Source organism: Dermacentor variabilis, chromosome 10, assembly GCF_050947875.1.
Source record: "Dermacentor variabilis isolate Ectoservices chromosome 10, ASM5094787v1, whole genome shotgun sequence".
In the NCBI taxonomy this organism is placed as follows: domain Eukaryota; kingdom Metazoa; phylum Arthropoda; class Arachnida; order Ixodida; family Ixodidae; genus Dermacentor; species Dermacentor variabilis.
The window spans coordinates 111,920,434-111,936,651 of record NC_134577.1 but is presented as its reverse complement, the minus strand read 5'-3'; the positions used below and the strand labels follow the sequence as shown (position 1 = coordinate 111,936,651).

The window sequence follows — 16,218 nt, the reverse complement described above, 5'->3', positions numbered from 1 at the left end:
GCAAAATTTCTGTCTGTGCGCACCTTGCCGATCTCCGCAATAGAGCCGTCATCGTGGTATTTTAGTCTCCCGTTTAGCAAGAGTGTTGCAGACAAGGGAACTGGTTCAAACAGGCTTTTTTAATGATTCAGTACTAGTGTGGTATCCCAAAAGGTGAGGTCAAGTGCTCGCCCTATTTTCTTCCCTCGCGCTACAGCGCACTGACAGAATTTCGCGTGCACCATACCGTGCTTTTATCGTTCGCGCTTCAGGTTCTCGATTGTGTTTTCGCCCCCTTTACTCACGTGATGGGTATTTCATGGTCTTACCGGGTACCACATGTGTCCATATATTGTGTCCAATATATGAAACGGCCAAATTCGATTTTATTTGACGCCTAAAATGGTAGTAATGAATTGAGTCCCTTGTAGCTTTGTGCTTGTTATCAATTTTACTATTTGGCGAATGGATACAGCATGTACGCTGCATAACTCGCTTGTGGATACTGCATACGTGAGTCGAGTATGCCCTTGGTATAAGATAACTTGTATGCTTTAGGTAGTACGATTGTTTGCAGTTTGGGACATGTGTCGGAATATACGCTGCGCGCCCTTCGCGCTTTACGACGGCCTGCCGAGTTCGTGCGGGTGCCATGTGTGCGCATGGAGTTCGCGAAGCGCTCTGGCAGTTTTTTATATATATATATACATGTGTTCTGTTCACGCGCTTCGCACAACAGGGCATGTCGCAGTTCTTTGTCCTTGTGCAACACATTTTCCTAGCGTACGTCTGTGCATTATTTGATACCGGTTTCACACAGGGCTCTTTTAGCCTCTATTCAGTCCGTTACAAATCGAATTTCTCGGTCCTGATTGGCTCCTCTGCGCAAGCTACGAGAGTGAGCCAGTTGCATCGATAATTTCGATCCGGATCGGGCTTGATCGCGATCGAGAGTTGTCGTGTGACACCGTTTTTACACATGGCTCCCACATAGGGAACACTTTAAGTTCAATGCTACTGAGTAAAGAGCAAGTGCATATATATGCCAGTGGTGGTATGTGGCCAAGTCTTTCTGGTGAAGCCAATACTTGTGCATTCAAAACATTTCAATTACCAGCGTAGTGCATCAATGTGTCTACTTCGACAAAATGGAGCACCAGTGCAGATATCTGGCATACCTGTCCAGGGCAGCAAGTGTGTCTACATTGAAACCACTACCAGCATGTGCGGCAGTTCTATTTCCAGCAGCGGGACTGCACAATAACCACTAGGGTGCTCTCAAGCTGTTTATCTATGAAGCTCTGCCTGGACTGTGTGCCAAATATTTTTGGACGTGAAAGTGGGGGTGAATTGGTAAACATCAGTGGAACTGCGCCTGGACTTTGTGGCAAATGTTTTTGGATGTGAAAGTGTGAGTGAACTGGCAAAGAATTTGCTCTGGGCTACATGTGTTAGTTTTTCTCATTCAGAGTGCTTTTTTTTACTTTAGGAGACTGGAGATGTGCGCAAAGTGTGACATGTCAGTGTGCTAATTAATGTATTTGCTGGTTTGCAAATTATTCGTTGCAACTTTGTTTTTGCCAGAGAGGTACAACTTTGGCTCTTGTAAAGGGCTTTTTAGATAAAACACTTACTATTTATTATGACCATTGCTTCCTTTGTTACACAAATGCAGCTTCCAGTGCATTCCAGTTTATTTCGATGCTTATGTAAGTTTCTAATATGAGGCTTGCATATTCATTTATCACGCTCTGGACTGGCAAGATGCAGCATTACTGTCTCATCGTTCGCTGTACTACAGTAGTGTTCACTTGTTACACTTGTTACACGTTTAAGTATTCTGCACTAATTTCACTTTATTGCTTTCTTGTTGTATGGTTATTCTTTCTCGCCATTACCTTCTTTGATATATCCTAAAGGCAATATTTCCAATTTTGCATTGTTCCCATTTTTTTTATTTCTGCCACAGGATTATTTTATGATGGTATGCGGTGGTATTTCCTTTTGTGCTCTTTTCAAGCTTCTAGCTGATTGGTAACATTCCTTGGAGGCAGTTACCATCCGATTCATACTCTTGCATTTTTCAGTCTACTTCTTCCATTCGCTCCGATGTCACTTCTGCATAACTCTAGTCCATCTAATAGCACGTGCACTTTACTATGATAAATTAGACACTTTAGTACACTCCAGGCTTTTCTGTTCATTTTTGTATGTGTACTTGGAATTTTGTTTATGTGCTAGTGAATGTTCACTTTCGAGTTCATTACGAATCCTTTCTGCGACTTTTGTCATTGTTGATGTACTTTTACTTCTATTTGTATTTCTCACACAGTTTGTTCGAACCTTGCATAAGCATTACATTTTATTAAAGTGTTTTTGCTTTGTCACAATGTTCTCATTTCATGCACTCTTGGCATGAAGGGCTTGGTCTGGCCACCTGCCAAGACGTGGCCATTTATTCTTTCCAGGATGTCATTCCCATTGTGGTTGTAAGCATCGTAGCTTACTAAAGGCGGTGTTAAGGATTCATTATTCCTAACAGGCTCATTTTCGTGCGACTTGGTAGAGGATGCGCCGGCCATGCGGAGAACAGTGCTTGGCACTGCGCCATGGCTCTTACAGTCAACAACGACGCTTCTACTCATCTGGGGCGCGATTGGAGATCGTTGTTCGAAACGCCCGATCAGTCTCACCTCACGCGATTGGCCTAGGCCGTGCGAACGGCCTAGGCCAATGAGGTTTGTTTCGCGTGAGGCGAAACTAAACGCGTGTTTTGAACAACGATGCTGATCGCGCCCGTCACCCGCGAAAATTAGCTTCAGATGATCGTAAACCTTTCAAGACCGCTTCTAGACCAGCTTTTTGATAACGTCCTAAAAACGTTTAGAAATTGGTTACGAATAGTTTTGGCAAAGGGATTACTTGTGTCTTTCCCAATCGTATTTCTAGACCAGCTTTTCGAATACGTCTTGCAGACCTGTTCTAGATCGTCTCAAGAAAGTAATTAAGCCGGACATTAGCAGAGGTATACGACGTTTTCCCGCCGAAGTTCTCTCATTCGTGTCTTCTTTAACCCGTTTATATCGTTTCGGATAAACGCTACGAAAACGTTACGTATCTCTTTTGTGCTACCTGGGCTCGTGAACAAAGAGGGCATAAGACCTGATCCACCGAAAACTGCTGCGGTCGAAGCCTTTCAGCAACCTCGCTCAAAGAGCTACGAAGCTTCTTGAGCCTTTGCTCATGTTTCCTGCGGTTTGTTCTCGTATTTTCTCACATCGCGCATCCGCTGACGTGTCTGCATCAGAAAGGCGTGGACTTTGACTGGGCCCAGAATATGCGTGTGCTTATCGTTAAATAAAGTTCCTTTTGACGTCCCATTAAGTTTTCAAACACTTCGAAACCTTAGCTCCCATAGGACTGCACACGGATGCTGGCGGCATTGTTGTCGGCGCTGTTCTTATTCAACGCTTTGATACCAAAGTAAGCTAGCCTGTAAGCCTCTGTAGACTAGCCTCTGTAAGCTAGCCCGAGCGCAATTACACCGTCGCAGAACAAGAATGTCTCGCGGTGAATTTCGCAGTGCAGCGCCTTCGGTCATACCTATACGGGCGCCCTTTCACGATAGTTACAGAGCATTACTCTTTTTACTCGCTCGTCAGTCTGCATGATCCCTCTGGTAGGCTTGCACGTTGGACACTCCGTCTACATGAGTACGATTTCACCGTTGCCTACAAAAGCGGTCGACGGCACGCCGAAGCCGACTGCCTGTCGCTGCTGCCACTTCCAACGACGGACTGTGACATGGACAACATTGACCACCACATCGTATCCTTGGAGCCCGCATTTCCTAATCCCAATACCTTTGAGACTGAGGGGCAAAACGACACTTTAAAATGACTGCTTGCTGCCATGCAGAAATCAATAGCCAATCGTTTGCGCACACGTAATGGGCTTCTATACAGGAAGAACTATTCTACCACAGGCTCACGATATCTCCTGTGAGTCCCGAAAAGTCATCGCACTTCCATCTTGCGGGTTATGCATGACGAACCAACTTCCGGTCATTTGGGAGCACCTAGAACACTTTGTCGTCCTGAAGAAAGATTTTACTGGCCTGATATGCGTCAGACGACGCGGCAGTACGTGTCTAGCTTCAACGAATGTCAGCGTCGCAAACCTCCCACAAGTACTCCTCCTGGTAGATTACACCCTCTGCCACCCGCAAGGACTCCATTCGAGCAAGTCGGCATCGACACTTTCGGCCCGTTTCCACGGTCGTCTAACGGAAATCGTTGGATCGTTGTGTGCACTGACCACCTGACACGCCACTGTGAGACAACTGCAATACCAGCGGCCACTGCAGCTGACATGTGCCTTTTCTTTGTACGTTTTATCATTCTCCGACACGGGCCTCCTAAATTCATTATTAGCGATCATTGGCGACAGTTTACTGCAAATGTGGTTGAAGAGTTCCTTCGTCTATGTTGTTAAAGTTTTCGACACTCTACGCCATACCATCTACAAACAAGCTGCCTTACGGAACGCACCAACAAAATTCTCACGAAACTGTTATCCATGTACGTCTCGACGGATCACAAGAACTGGGACAGCGCTCTACCTTTCGTCGGTACCTTTCGTAAGTCGTTATCACCACCCAGCACAAAACTACTGGATACAGCCCCTTCTTTCACCTTTACGCTTGGTCGCCATTTTGATACGATCTTTGATACCCTTGATACAATCTTCCCATTTATGAACCCCAATTAAACCTGCATATCTAAGACCATCTGTCGAGCAGAAGCCCACCGCCTCGCTTATTTGCGCACTCTTGCTTCCCAAGATCGCTCGAAGGCACGTTACGACCACCGACACCGACATGTCACATATGATCCTGGTGACTTAGTGTGGCGCTGGACACCTGCTAGAAAATGTAGGTTGTGCGAAAAACTTCTGGCGCACTATGTTGGACCTTATGTTGTGTTAGACCGTATTAGCGAATAGACGTTGTTACGTTTCGCCTACGACGCGCGGTATAGCCGGCGCGGATGCAACGGACGCCGGGGCTTCGTTCAAAGCGGCAGACATTTTGGCCCGTTCGGCGCCGCCGCTACGCCTCCCCGCCAAGCGCGTCCAGGCATGTTCCAATGCCACGTGTCTTCGTGTGCGTGTGTGTGTGTGTGTGCATGTTGGTGCCCACGCTTGTCGAAGCGCGGCAGCCGGGGAGAGGAGCTCCCCCAACTGTGAAGCGAGGAGGTCTGACCGGCGCCGGCCCGGCGGATGCGTCACCTACTCGTCCCAACGTTCCCGAGCGGCGCCGGCCCGGCGGATGCGTCACCTACGCGACCCAACGTGCGCGAGCGGCGCCGGCCCGGCGGATGCGTCACCTACTCGTCCCAACGTGCCCGAGCGGCGAAGTCACGTGCGCGTCTATAGAGGCGTTCCTTCTTGCCCTCAACTGCGAGAGTATAAAAACAGCTGCCCCCGGACGCCGAGGGAGGCTCCAATTTCTTCAGTTGAGTTACGTGCTCTCCAGTCTCTCCACTTCGGTCGACCTGACCGCCCGCTCTTTTGCGATGCTAGAATAAACAAGTTGTTCTGTTACCAGTCGACTCATGCTTTGCCGGGACCTTCGAATGCTTCCAGTTGTGCCCCAGGCCGCCAGGCCAACGCTACCCTTGGGGCTTGCGACCCAGCTGCAACAACGGGCGTCAGCGCTGAGGTTACAACAACTGTCTGCCAGCGGTGAGATCGCGACAACGGAGGCCAGCAGCGAAGATATGCAGTTGACTATATGCTGAGCAGCACAACGGCCATCCGGGAGCAGTGCAACGAGCCCTGTGTGATGACTGGTTGCCTGCAGCGGAACGACTGCGCTGAATTCTTGGCTGCGAGGTTTGGTGAGTGCGGGACTTTCTTCTTCTGAGTTTTGCCAGGCTTTTGTTAGTGTCAGAAACTGAGCTGGTAATTGTGGTTGTCGTTGCTGCCGGGTTAGTTTGCGGCAAGACAATAATAGGCAGTAGAGAAAGCAGCATTCAGAGCAGCCATGGATTTGAAGTCGTTGCGCAAACCGAAATTGCTGGAGCTTGCAAGAGAGTTGGGTCTGGATGTCTCGGACAAACTCAGAAAACCAGAACTGCTAAGGGCTATTCTTGAGTTAGAAGCTGAGGATGACGAGCTGTCGGAATGCCTTGAGACCATTGAGGAGAGGGAGACTGCAATAAGACAGGAGCGCGAACTTAAAGAACAAAAAGAGAAAGAAAAAGAAGAGCGTCAACACGCTTTGGAAATGAAGCGTCTCGAGATAGAGATGGAACGCGCTCGTAACGGAAGTCAGGCACACGGTGCAGGAGAACGAGTATTGTTCAAAATGACTGACCTGATGCGGCCGTTTAAGCTTGGAGAGGACATTGGTTTGTTCCTGGTTAACTTTGAGCGAACGTGCGAGAAGCAGGGGTTCTCTCGGGAAACGTGGCCACAGCGCTTGCTCACTTTGTTACCCGGCGAGGCGGCCGACGTAGTCGCTCGCTTGAATAGAGAGGAGGCAGAGGATTTCGGCAAAGTGAAATCGAGTCTGCTAAAGAAGTACAGGCTGTCAGCGGAGGCGTTCCGTCGGAAGTTTCGGGAAAATGAGAAAGGCAGAAGTGAGTCATATACAGAGTTTGCCTACAGGCTTATGTCAAACATGCAGGAGTGGCTCAAAGAAGAGAAAGCGTTTGGTGACCACGAGAAAGTTCTGCAGTGTTTCGGGCTGGAACAGTTTTATAGTCGGTTACCTGAGAACGTGCGTTACTGGATCTTGGATAGGCCAGACGTTAGTACGGTTGCTAAAGCCGCTGAGCTAGCCGAGGAGTTTGTGACGCGTCGGGCTCGCGGAGCTAAGGACGGTCAAAAGGGTGAATTTGGCTCGAAGTTTGAGAGGCCGAAGTTCACGCCCATGAGATTAAAGGGGGACACACGTAGTGCGGATGCGAGTGAAAGCAGTCCGACAGAACGTAAGGAGACGGCGGCAGCCGAAGCCGAACGCAGAAAGCGGTTCGAGACGAGGCAAGCGCGCGTGTGTTATACGTGCCAGAAGCCGGGTCACTTTTCGGCGCAGTGTCCGGAAACAAAAACAAAAGTCGTGTTTTTGTCATTATGCAGCACTGACGAGAACATGAAGCTTCTCGAGCCTTACATGCGAGACCTCCTCGTGAACGGGAAAGAGTGCCGAGTGCTTCGCGATTCCGCAGCTACGATGGATGTAGTTCACCCGTCTTACGTAGAACCCCATATGTTCACGGGCGAGTGCGCATGGATCAAGCAAGCCGTGGAAGCTCATAGCGTGTGTCTGCCCGTAGCAAAAGTGCTCATTGAAGGACCTTTCGGAGCGCTTGAGACGGAGGCCGCAGTGTCATCTATGCTGCCCCCCCAGTACCCGTACCTATTTTCCAACAGGTCCGATCACCTCCTGCGCGAGAAGGGGCTTTTGTTTGGTGAGGCTAGCGTTCAGGCCTTAACCAGATCGAAGGTTCGGGAGCTCGCTGCAAAGGCGGTAGTTGCGGCGCCGACGTTGTCAAACAATGAAAAAGGGTCAGAGGCGCAGCAAGCTGATATTCAGAGCACGCCTGAACTGAATAAAATTAAGCCTGTAGCGTTAAAGGCACCAGATACTGGAGAGGAAATGCCCGATAAGGGAAAGTTAGAAGAGCTATCTGCGGATTTGCTCATCGCGCCTACGTCAGACGGACTTAATAGGTTGCTAAAAGTCAGCCGGTCGGCTTTGATAGCCGAGCAAAAGAAGGATGGCAGCCTAGAAAACATACGCTGCAATGTCAAGGAAGGTATCGCCAGGAAAAATGCGCGTTTTGTGGAAAGAGGTGGAGTCCTGTACCGGAAGTATCTAGACCGCAGGGGAGTGGAGTTCGATCAGCTGATCGTGCCTCAATGCTATCGTCAGGATCTGTTGCGCTTGTCGCATGGGGGTTCGTGGTCCGGACACCTAGGAGTTAAGAAAACTAAGGACCGTCTCTTGCAAGAGTACTATTGGCCAGGGTGTTTTCGGGACGCAGACCATTTCGTGAGGACATGTGACACCTGTCAGCGGGTGGGCAAACCAGGGGACAAATCGAGGGCGCCGTTGAGATTGGTACCTATCATTACGGAGCCTTTTAGACGGCTCGTTATTGATACAGTGGGACCTCTGCCGGTAACAGCCACGGGGTACAGACACATTTTGACTGTGATCTGCCCAGCGACAAAGTTCCCTGAAGCAGTGCCGCTTAAAGAACTCAGCTCAGTTGAGATAGTCAATGCACTACTGTCCATATTTGCACGAGTTGGTTTTCCTGCGGAAATCCAGTCAGATCAGGGCACGGTGTTTACGAGCGCTTTGACGACAGCCTTTCTCGAAAGGTGCGGGGTAAAGCTGTTACACAGCTCGGTGTACCACCCACAGTCGAATTCCGTTGAGAAGCTCCACTCAGTCATGAAGCGCGTGTTGAGAGCATTGTGTTTTGAACAACAAACGGACTGGGAGCTGTGTCTGCCTGGGGTGATGTTTGCATTAAGGACCGCGCCGCATGCGGCTACGGGGTTTTCGCCAGCTGAGCTGGTGTACGGTCGCTCGCTGCGATCTCCGCTTCGCATGCTTCGAGAATCGTGGGAAGGCAGGGGCGACGACCCAGTCGTGGTGGAGTACGTGCTTAAGCTCCTCGAACGCTTAAGAAGGGCACAGGAGTTGTCAGGTGAAGCGATGGCAAAGGCCCAGCAGAGGGCCAAGGTTTATTATGATCGGACAGCCAGGGCCCGTCGTTTTGAGGTGGGGGATGAGGTCATGATATTGCGCACATCGCTAAAAAACAAACTAGACGTGCAGTGGGAGGGCCCAGCACCAATTGTTCAAAAACTGTCGGACGTCAACTACATGGTGAGTCTGCCAGGAAAGCGGAAAGCACAGCAAGTTTACCACTGTAATCTGCTCAAACCTTATAAACAACGGGAAGCAGTGGTGTGCATGATGGTAAACGTTCCTGAAGAGCTTCCGGTCGAGCTTCCGGGACTAGGCTCAGTGACGAACAGGAAAGACACCGATCAAGTCATTAGTGACTTAATCAGTAGAGCATCGCTGTCGTCTGAGCAGAAAACCGAACTACACCAGCTCTTACAAGAGTTTCAAGGTCTGTTCTCTGAGAGGCCTGGAAGGACTTCTGTCCTTACTCATGACATAGAACTTACCTCCCCAGAGCCAGTACGATCCAAGGCGTACCGGGTGTCACCCCGCCAGAGCGATATTATGGAGGCTGAGGTAAAGAAAATGCTACAGCTCGGTGTTATTGAGGCGGGTGAGAGTGATTATACCTCCCCTTTGATTTTAGTTGAGGTACCGGGCAAGGAACCTCGTCCTTGCGTCGACTACCGCAGGCTTAATTCCATCACTAAGGATCAAATTTATCCGATCCCTAACATCGAGGAGCGCCTTGAGAAAGTTAGTAGCGCTCAGTTTATTTCCACCCTAGATCTTGTCAGGGGTTATTGGCAGGTTCCACTTACAGAAGAGGCTAGTAGGTATGCGGCGTTCATTTCACCAATGGGAACATTCCGTCCTAAAGTGTTGAGTTTTGGTTTGAAGAACGCGCCATACTGCTTTTCAAGCCTCATGGTTAAAGTGTAGCGGGGACAGCAAGAATTCGCTTTACCGTATCTAGACGACGTAGCGATATTCTCCGCATCCTGGTCTGAGCATATGGCACACTTGCGGGCAGTATTAACCCGCCTGCGCGAAGCGGGCTTGACAGTCAAGGCTCCCAAGTGCCAGTTAGCACAGGCCGAGGTTGTCTACCTCGGTCACGTGATTGGTCGGGGTCGTCGCCGCCCCTCTGAAATAAAGGTGGCCGCTGTGCGAGACTTCCCGCAACCGCGCACGAAGACCGATATTCGGTCGTTCTTAGGTGTCGCCGGCTACTATCAGAGGTACATCCCCAGGTACTCTGATATCGCGGCTCCCCTGACGGATGCTCTAAGACAGAGCCGCAAACAGTCGTCTGGGACGAGACAAAGGAAAGAGCTTTTAGCGCCCTAAAGAGTGCCCTAACAAGCCAGCCTGTGCTACGATCGCCCGACTACACAAAAGGGTTCGTTGTTCAGTGCGATGCTAGTGAGCGAGGCATGGGCGTTGTACTGTGCCAACGGGAAAATGTAGAAGTGGAACACCCCGTCCTGTATGCTAGTCGTAAGCTGACCAGTCGTGAGCAGGCGTATAGCGCCACCGAGAATGAGTGTGCGTGTCTCGTGTGGGCCGTTCAGAAATTGTCATGCTATCTAGCCGGCTCGAGGTTTATCATTGAGACGGATCACTGCCCTCTCCAATGGCTGCAGACCATCTCTCCCAAAAATGGCCGCCTCCTGCGCTGGAGCCTCGCTTTGCAACAATATTCCTTTGAGGTGCGTTACAAAAAGGGGAGTCTCAACGGTAACGCCGATGGCTTAAGTCGAAGCCCCTAACGTAGGAATCAGCCTCAAAATTGTTTGTTACTGATGTTTTTCTTCCTGAGGCAGGATTTTTAACATATTGCTTTTGTGTAGTGTTTCAAAGTGATGATGTGCTTTCTAGTGCAATTTTCCAATTTGTGGACGCGTTCTAAGTGCTGCTAGACTACTGTAAGGAACTAGGCAGTGGTATAAAAGGGGCAAGAGCCTGGCAGGGCTTAGTGAAGGTTGTTTCGTGCTTGCTGACTGAGCGGTTGAGTTTCGGCTTAGTTCTACCGCTTGCCGGGAACGAGAACAAATATGTCAACTCTCCCGAAGTCACTTTGCAGTGTCCTGTGCGAACCTGAACGAGAGAACGAGGCCTTCTCTGTGCGCTGCGCTCAAGAAACGTCGAGGGACGCCCGACTTCGGTTATGAGCATCATCGAGCGACATCCCTCCGGACAGCGGATGCAGTCCCCTGACCATCGGGATCTCCCTCCCCCGGCGGGGCGGTCTGTTACGTTTCGCCTACGACGCGCGGTATAGCCGGCGCGGATGCAACGGACGCCGGGGCTTCGTTCAAAGCGGCAGACATTTTGGCCCGTTCGGCGCCGCCGCTACGCCTCCCCGCCAAGCGCGTCCAGGCATGTTCCAATGCCACGTGTCTTCGTGTGCGTGTGTGTGTGTGTGTGTGCATGTTGGTGACCACGCTTGTCGAAGCGCGGCAGCCGGGGAGAGGAGCTCCCCCAACTGTGAAGCGAGGAGGTCTGACCGGCGCCGGACCGGCGGATGCGTCACCTACGCGTCCCAACGTTCCCGAGCGGCGCCGGCCCGGCGGATGCGTCACCTACGCGTCCCAACGTGCCCGAGCGGCGCCGGCCCGGCGGATGCGTCACCTACGCGTCCCAACGTGTCCCAGCGGCGCCGGCCCGGCGGATGCGTCACCTACTCGTCCCAACGTGCCCGAGCGGCGAAGTCACGTGCGCGTGTATAGAGGCGTTCCTTCTTGCCCTCAACTGCGAGAGTATAAAAACAGCTGCCCCCGGACGCCGAGGGAGGCTCCGATTTCTTCAGTTGAGTTACGTGCTCTCCAGTCTCTCCACTTCGGTCGACCTGACCGCCCGCTCTTTTGCGATGCTAGAATAAACAAGTTGTTCTGTTACCAGTCGACTCATGCTTTGCCGGGACCTTCGAATGCTTCCAGTTGTGCCCCAGGCCGCCAATCCAACGCTACCCTTGGGGCTTGCGACCCAGCTGCAACAACGGGCGTCAGCGCTGAGGTTACAACAACGTACCACATAGCGCGTCTCCTTTCAAATGGTCGACGCTCTTCAAACACTGAAGTGTTTCATGTTGCCCGCTTGAAGCCCTGCAGCGGGCAACAAACAGCCCTGCAGCCCTGCAGATGCTGTTTGACTAGACTGGTGGGCTTCATCTGCGCGGGGGAATGTGTTACACGTGTGAAAATCTTTTATGATTTGGGTATGTGCTGCCAGCAGTAGTGGGACACGGGGTGAGAGAGGGAAGAAGAAGACGTTCGCCTAGGCCATAATGGAACTTCGGTTGGCGCTCAACTGTCGGTTGCGTCCCAATAAATCCTCCCTACACAGGGAGTAGCCAGTAACAATATATTAAGAGTATCAGAGTCCCGTGGCCCATCACTCTGTGCAAAAGAAGAAGTAACGAAACCTAACTTTCACCATGCGGCAATTCGCTGCCCGGCGAAAATGTCTTTTATTTTCTTTTGTGGAACGGGGGCACCGATGTGTAAAAAAGGAACGCAAAGGAAAGCATTTTGGCTACAATGGAATGCCTAATTTTGGCATCTAATGTTGCTACAGAAGGAATATCGAAGCAAAGGTGAGACGCTTGGTCCACAGAGAACCATACGCATACTGCTCGGTATCCTTCACCGGTGAGATAAAAGACTTTCCGGAGAGGTTGCCATAACATGGAAGTGAAGGTGATGCTCTCAAGCGAACGCGTTACAATCCGTCGAGTCCCCACAGTGATCGCAGCGAGCGATAATTGTTTCTCTTTCTCGCCTGCTAGCCAGAAAGCGACCAAAACTCTGGCAGGCCAAAATCCATTCGACCAGAGAAAAACGAACGCACACTAAAGTGCGCCGCGGGGTGGTTGGGGCCACACGGTTCTGGCAGCTCGCGAGTAGCGAGAACAAGGAAACTGAACAGGTTGGATTTGGTCCGCGCGAATAAAAGTCAAGGTATAAAACACAAATGAGAACTTAGTTACATTTGGCGGCTTTACTGTCTTGACAACGGTGCTTTGGCGCAGGTGAAAAAAAATGTTGATATTTTTTTCTGTGACATGTCGGCGCAAATCAACCAGCATAACGATTCGTCTCATAGGACGTCGCTGCGCGCTTTGCCAACTTATACGAGAGCGTGTTGATTTAGCTTGTCTCGTTGTATGGTCCGATGTACGACTTAAGAAAAGTCGCTACACCTTTAATATCAGAACATTACACGCACAAAGCTCAGAAATTGAAAATTTAATGCACGATTCTTGAAATGTCAATGTACCTTCCGCATCAAAAGTTTATGAGAACTTTATTTCCATAAAGCTTCGGAACTGAAATTCATACGCTCCGTAGTTTCCGCGGCCTCCGCAAGATGCCGCGACGAGCTCGCTCGTCATCGAAACGGCCTTGAAACTTTGTGCTCGGATGGAGCTCCTCGGGCGTTAACTGACTCCAGGTGGATGGGGGTTACCAGAAAATTCAGCCCTAGTTCAGAATGTTTGCACCGAAATGTCTTTTCCAGCGTAAAAAAAGACCCCCCCCCCTTCTACACAAAAGCCAGAATTAATTCCTGTGCCAGGGTTGCTTTCGTCGGTGGTGGATGACAGCAGGAAAGAATTTCGGCGTGGGGGGGGTTAAGCCGCATAAGCCGCCCCCTCCACCTATGGCTACGCCCCTTGTGTCAAAGTTTGCTTTTGCGTATGTTTCAGAACATCCGAAACCTGGCTGGCACGAACTCGGGTAGAGGCTGCACCAATGAACTGCGGCCGCTGATTAGACCGAACACTACGGGCGTGGCGAATCAAACGTCTACACGGCCTTCCCTTTGGTCTATCAGCGCTTCTTTTCCTTTTCGTCACTTTCGCCGCGTTGTAACAACATTCTTATGGACTTTCTTAGCAGGTATACTGTTTTCACTATTCTACCTACCAAGCGCTTGAAAAGAAGTGTCGCCCTTATGCGTAAATACGGCTGGGTAAAACACTAAGGGTACATTAAACAGAAAAATTATTTGAGCTTCGTTAGGGGATGACCGTTCCGCGATACCAGAGAAAATAACTCTTAATGCGAGCAGACGCTTCGCGAGCCCAAGACATTCAAGACGCAAACACCAAAGACAGGTGGCGCCACCGCCTTGAAGTTCCGGCAAGAGCTAGCCGTGGTGTCATGCATTTCGACGCCGTTCTTATCGGTCCAAGTTAAATTATTATCGGTAAAACTGTACTACATTGCGTTCGAAGAAGTCAGAGACAAAATTGGGGATATTTCAAGAAGTTTGACTGAATCACAACGTATTAGGGCGAAATAAGTTCTTTAAGAATGATTTATTAGACTAACCTGAATAAGGGGAGATGCTGAAATCTATCTTAAAGTTCATGTCAAGTGCAACGATAACCTATCACAGCGATTGTATTTTGATCTGTCGGAATATTTTTTTGGAGGAAAGTGTATAACACGTTTTCTCGTGGTCTTCCAGCTCCTCTTCTTTCGGTAAACGAGCGAGACAATCAGGGAGGAGGTACCTGTAGATCAGACCGGTTTGTTCACTCGTGCGCACAAAAACTATCGAAAAAAGACAAGCAAATGCATGGCGGACGCCGACAACCACTGATACAAGCACTCTCGTCGCAATTGTGGCGGTCGCACTCGTTGCGATAAGGCATCGACGGCGTTCTGCGGGCACTCTCGCCTCAAGCGTGGCTCCGAAAGGTATGTCTCTCGTCGGACGGTTATCTCTAGTGACGGGAGGCGCCAGCCGCATCGGCGAGGCCACATGTCTCGCCTTAGCCGGCGAAGGTGCGACGTTGGTTGTCGCCGACAAGCAGCTGGAGGGTGCACAGAAAGTGACCGAAACCTTGCCAGGTTGGTGGCCTTGTCGTTGCATGGACAGTTCTCCTTTGAAAAATGGACCCCAACTTTACTGTGCTAAGCCGTTATATAAGCCGGAAATATCTCGACATCTCTGTGGCGTCACGTTATTACGCCTCAGGCAACACAAACGAAATTAAAATACACTTCGTCATTAGCTGTAGGGAGTCTATATGCAAATGCTGTCAACACGCATGAAGGCTCGCTGATTAGCTGGGTTCGAGCCCTGCGGTTGTGATGGTTGTGATGCGCGTGCTATAACAATATTCCATAGGCTGGTTCTTTCTTTTTTCGTGGAACTTATGACGAAAGAAACAGAACCGCATTTTATTAACCGCTAGAAAATGGCGGTAAAACGTAATTTTTCTAGTTTACAAAGTGGTGTAAATGGCTGTCATTAGGGGAAGCATCGGAAAATATTAAAATTGTTTGTTATTGTTTCATTATTGCAATGAAGCCTGGAAAAATCAAAGGGCCAAGCAACCAAGCAACGCTGCGCCTCTTTGTCTTCGTCCATCCCGAAAAAACAAAAAAATGAGAACCTTAACAAAACTGACATTTGGGCGAGTTGCTTTAGGTTCATCTTGGATAAACAGCGCAACACAGACACGAATCGGAGCTGAAGTAGTGACTAAACAGCCGCTCATTATTAGTTTCCCAGTTCGCAACATGCTATTCAAGGGTCACATTAGAGGTAGAATCAGAAAATATGAACTCCAGAGCGCCGTCTACGGGGTCCGAGCCCCCTCCGGAGTTCTGTGGGGCGAAGGGGGCCGAGGCCCGCCCTCCCCCGGGCGATGCCCGAAGCCAACACCCCCCTCCCCCCCCCCCCCCCCCCCCCAAAATGTCATGACCAGAGCTTTGTCACCCACGTCATTAGAGGTTCCTTTTGGTTTGGCTCTACTTTTTCCCCTAAAATTTTATTGGAGTTAATAGGTTAGTGCATCATTGTTGGAGTGGACGGCTTGAAATACATAATTTCACTTTATTTCTTCAAATTTATACGATAGGAATAAATTAAAATTAAATAATGGGCTTTTCCGTGCCAAAACCACTTTCTGATTATGAGGCACGCAGTAGTGGAGGCCTCCGGAAATTTCGACCACCTGGGGTTCTGTAACGTGCCCTCAAATCTAAGCACACGGGTGTTTTCGAATTTCGTCCCCATCGAAATGCGGCCGCCGTGGCAGGGAATTGATCCCGCGACCTCGTGCTCGGCAGTCCAACAACATAGCCACCGAGCAACCACGGCGGGTAGACGATAGGATGACAAGCGCATTAGAAGCATCAGCGGCGGCAGCCTCATCCGCATTTTCTCACTTCATTGTTTATTTCCGCTGTAAACACCATGCACATATACACTATATTTAAATATATACACAGGACAAAGATTATTATATTTTTAGCCAATCAACAATTATTTTTAAAGGTCTGGATAGCCTATGCCTAGTACGTTGCTGTATATTCACCTTTCTTCAAATTACTTTGCGTCCATTTTACCCAGAAGAAACGTGCGACATCAGTGACCCCTTGGGCAGTCTTTTATCAAAGGCGTGTGAAATGCACGTGAATGATATGAGTTTCAGTATTGACACTCTTTGCAGTAAACGGTTCTAGTGACTCCAGAAAAAGAAAGGAGAAACCATTCTAATAATTTACAAT

The 16,218-nt window shown here is 49.8% G+C and overlaps 1 protein-coding gene across 1 annotated transcript in view; it reads left to right on the top strand.

Annotated features, from left to right (window-relative positions):
• Positions 1 to 14,327: 14,327 nt before the first annotated feature.
• Positions 14,328 to 16,218, top strand: part of LOC142560878 ((3R)-3-hydroxyacyl-CoA dehydrogenase-like) — a 49,323-nt gene continuing 47,432 nt past the window's right edge. The window contains exon 1 of the mRNA XM_075673285.1: positions 14,328 to 14,550. Within this exon, the coding sequence (XP_075529400.1) occupies positions 14,400 to 14,550 (151 nt within the window). The 5' untranslated portion in view covers positions 14,328 to 14,399. The remainder of the gene's footprint in view (positions 14,551 to 16,218) is intronic.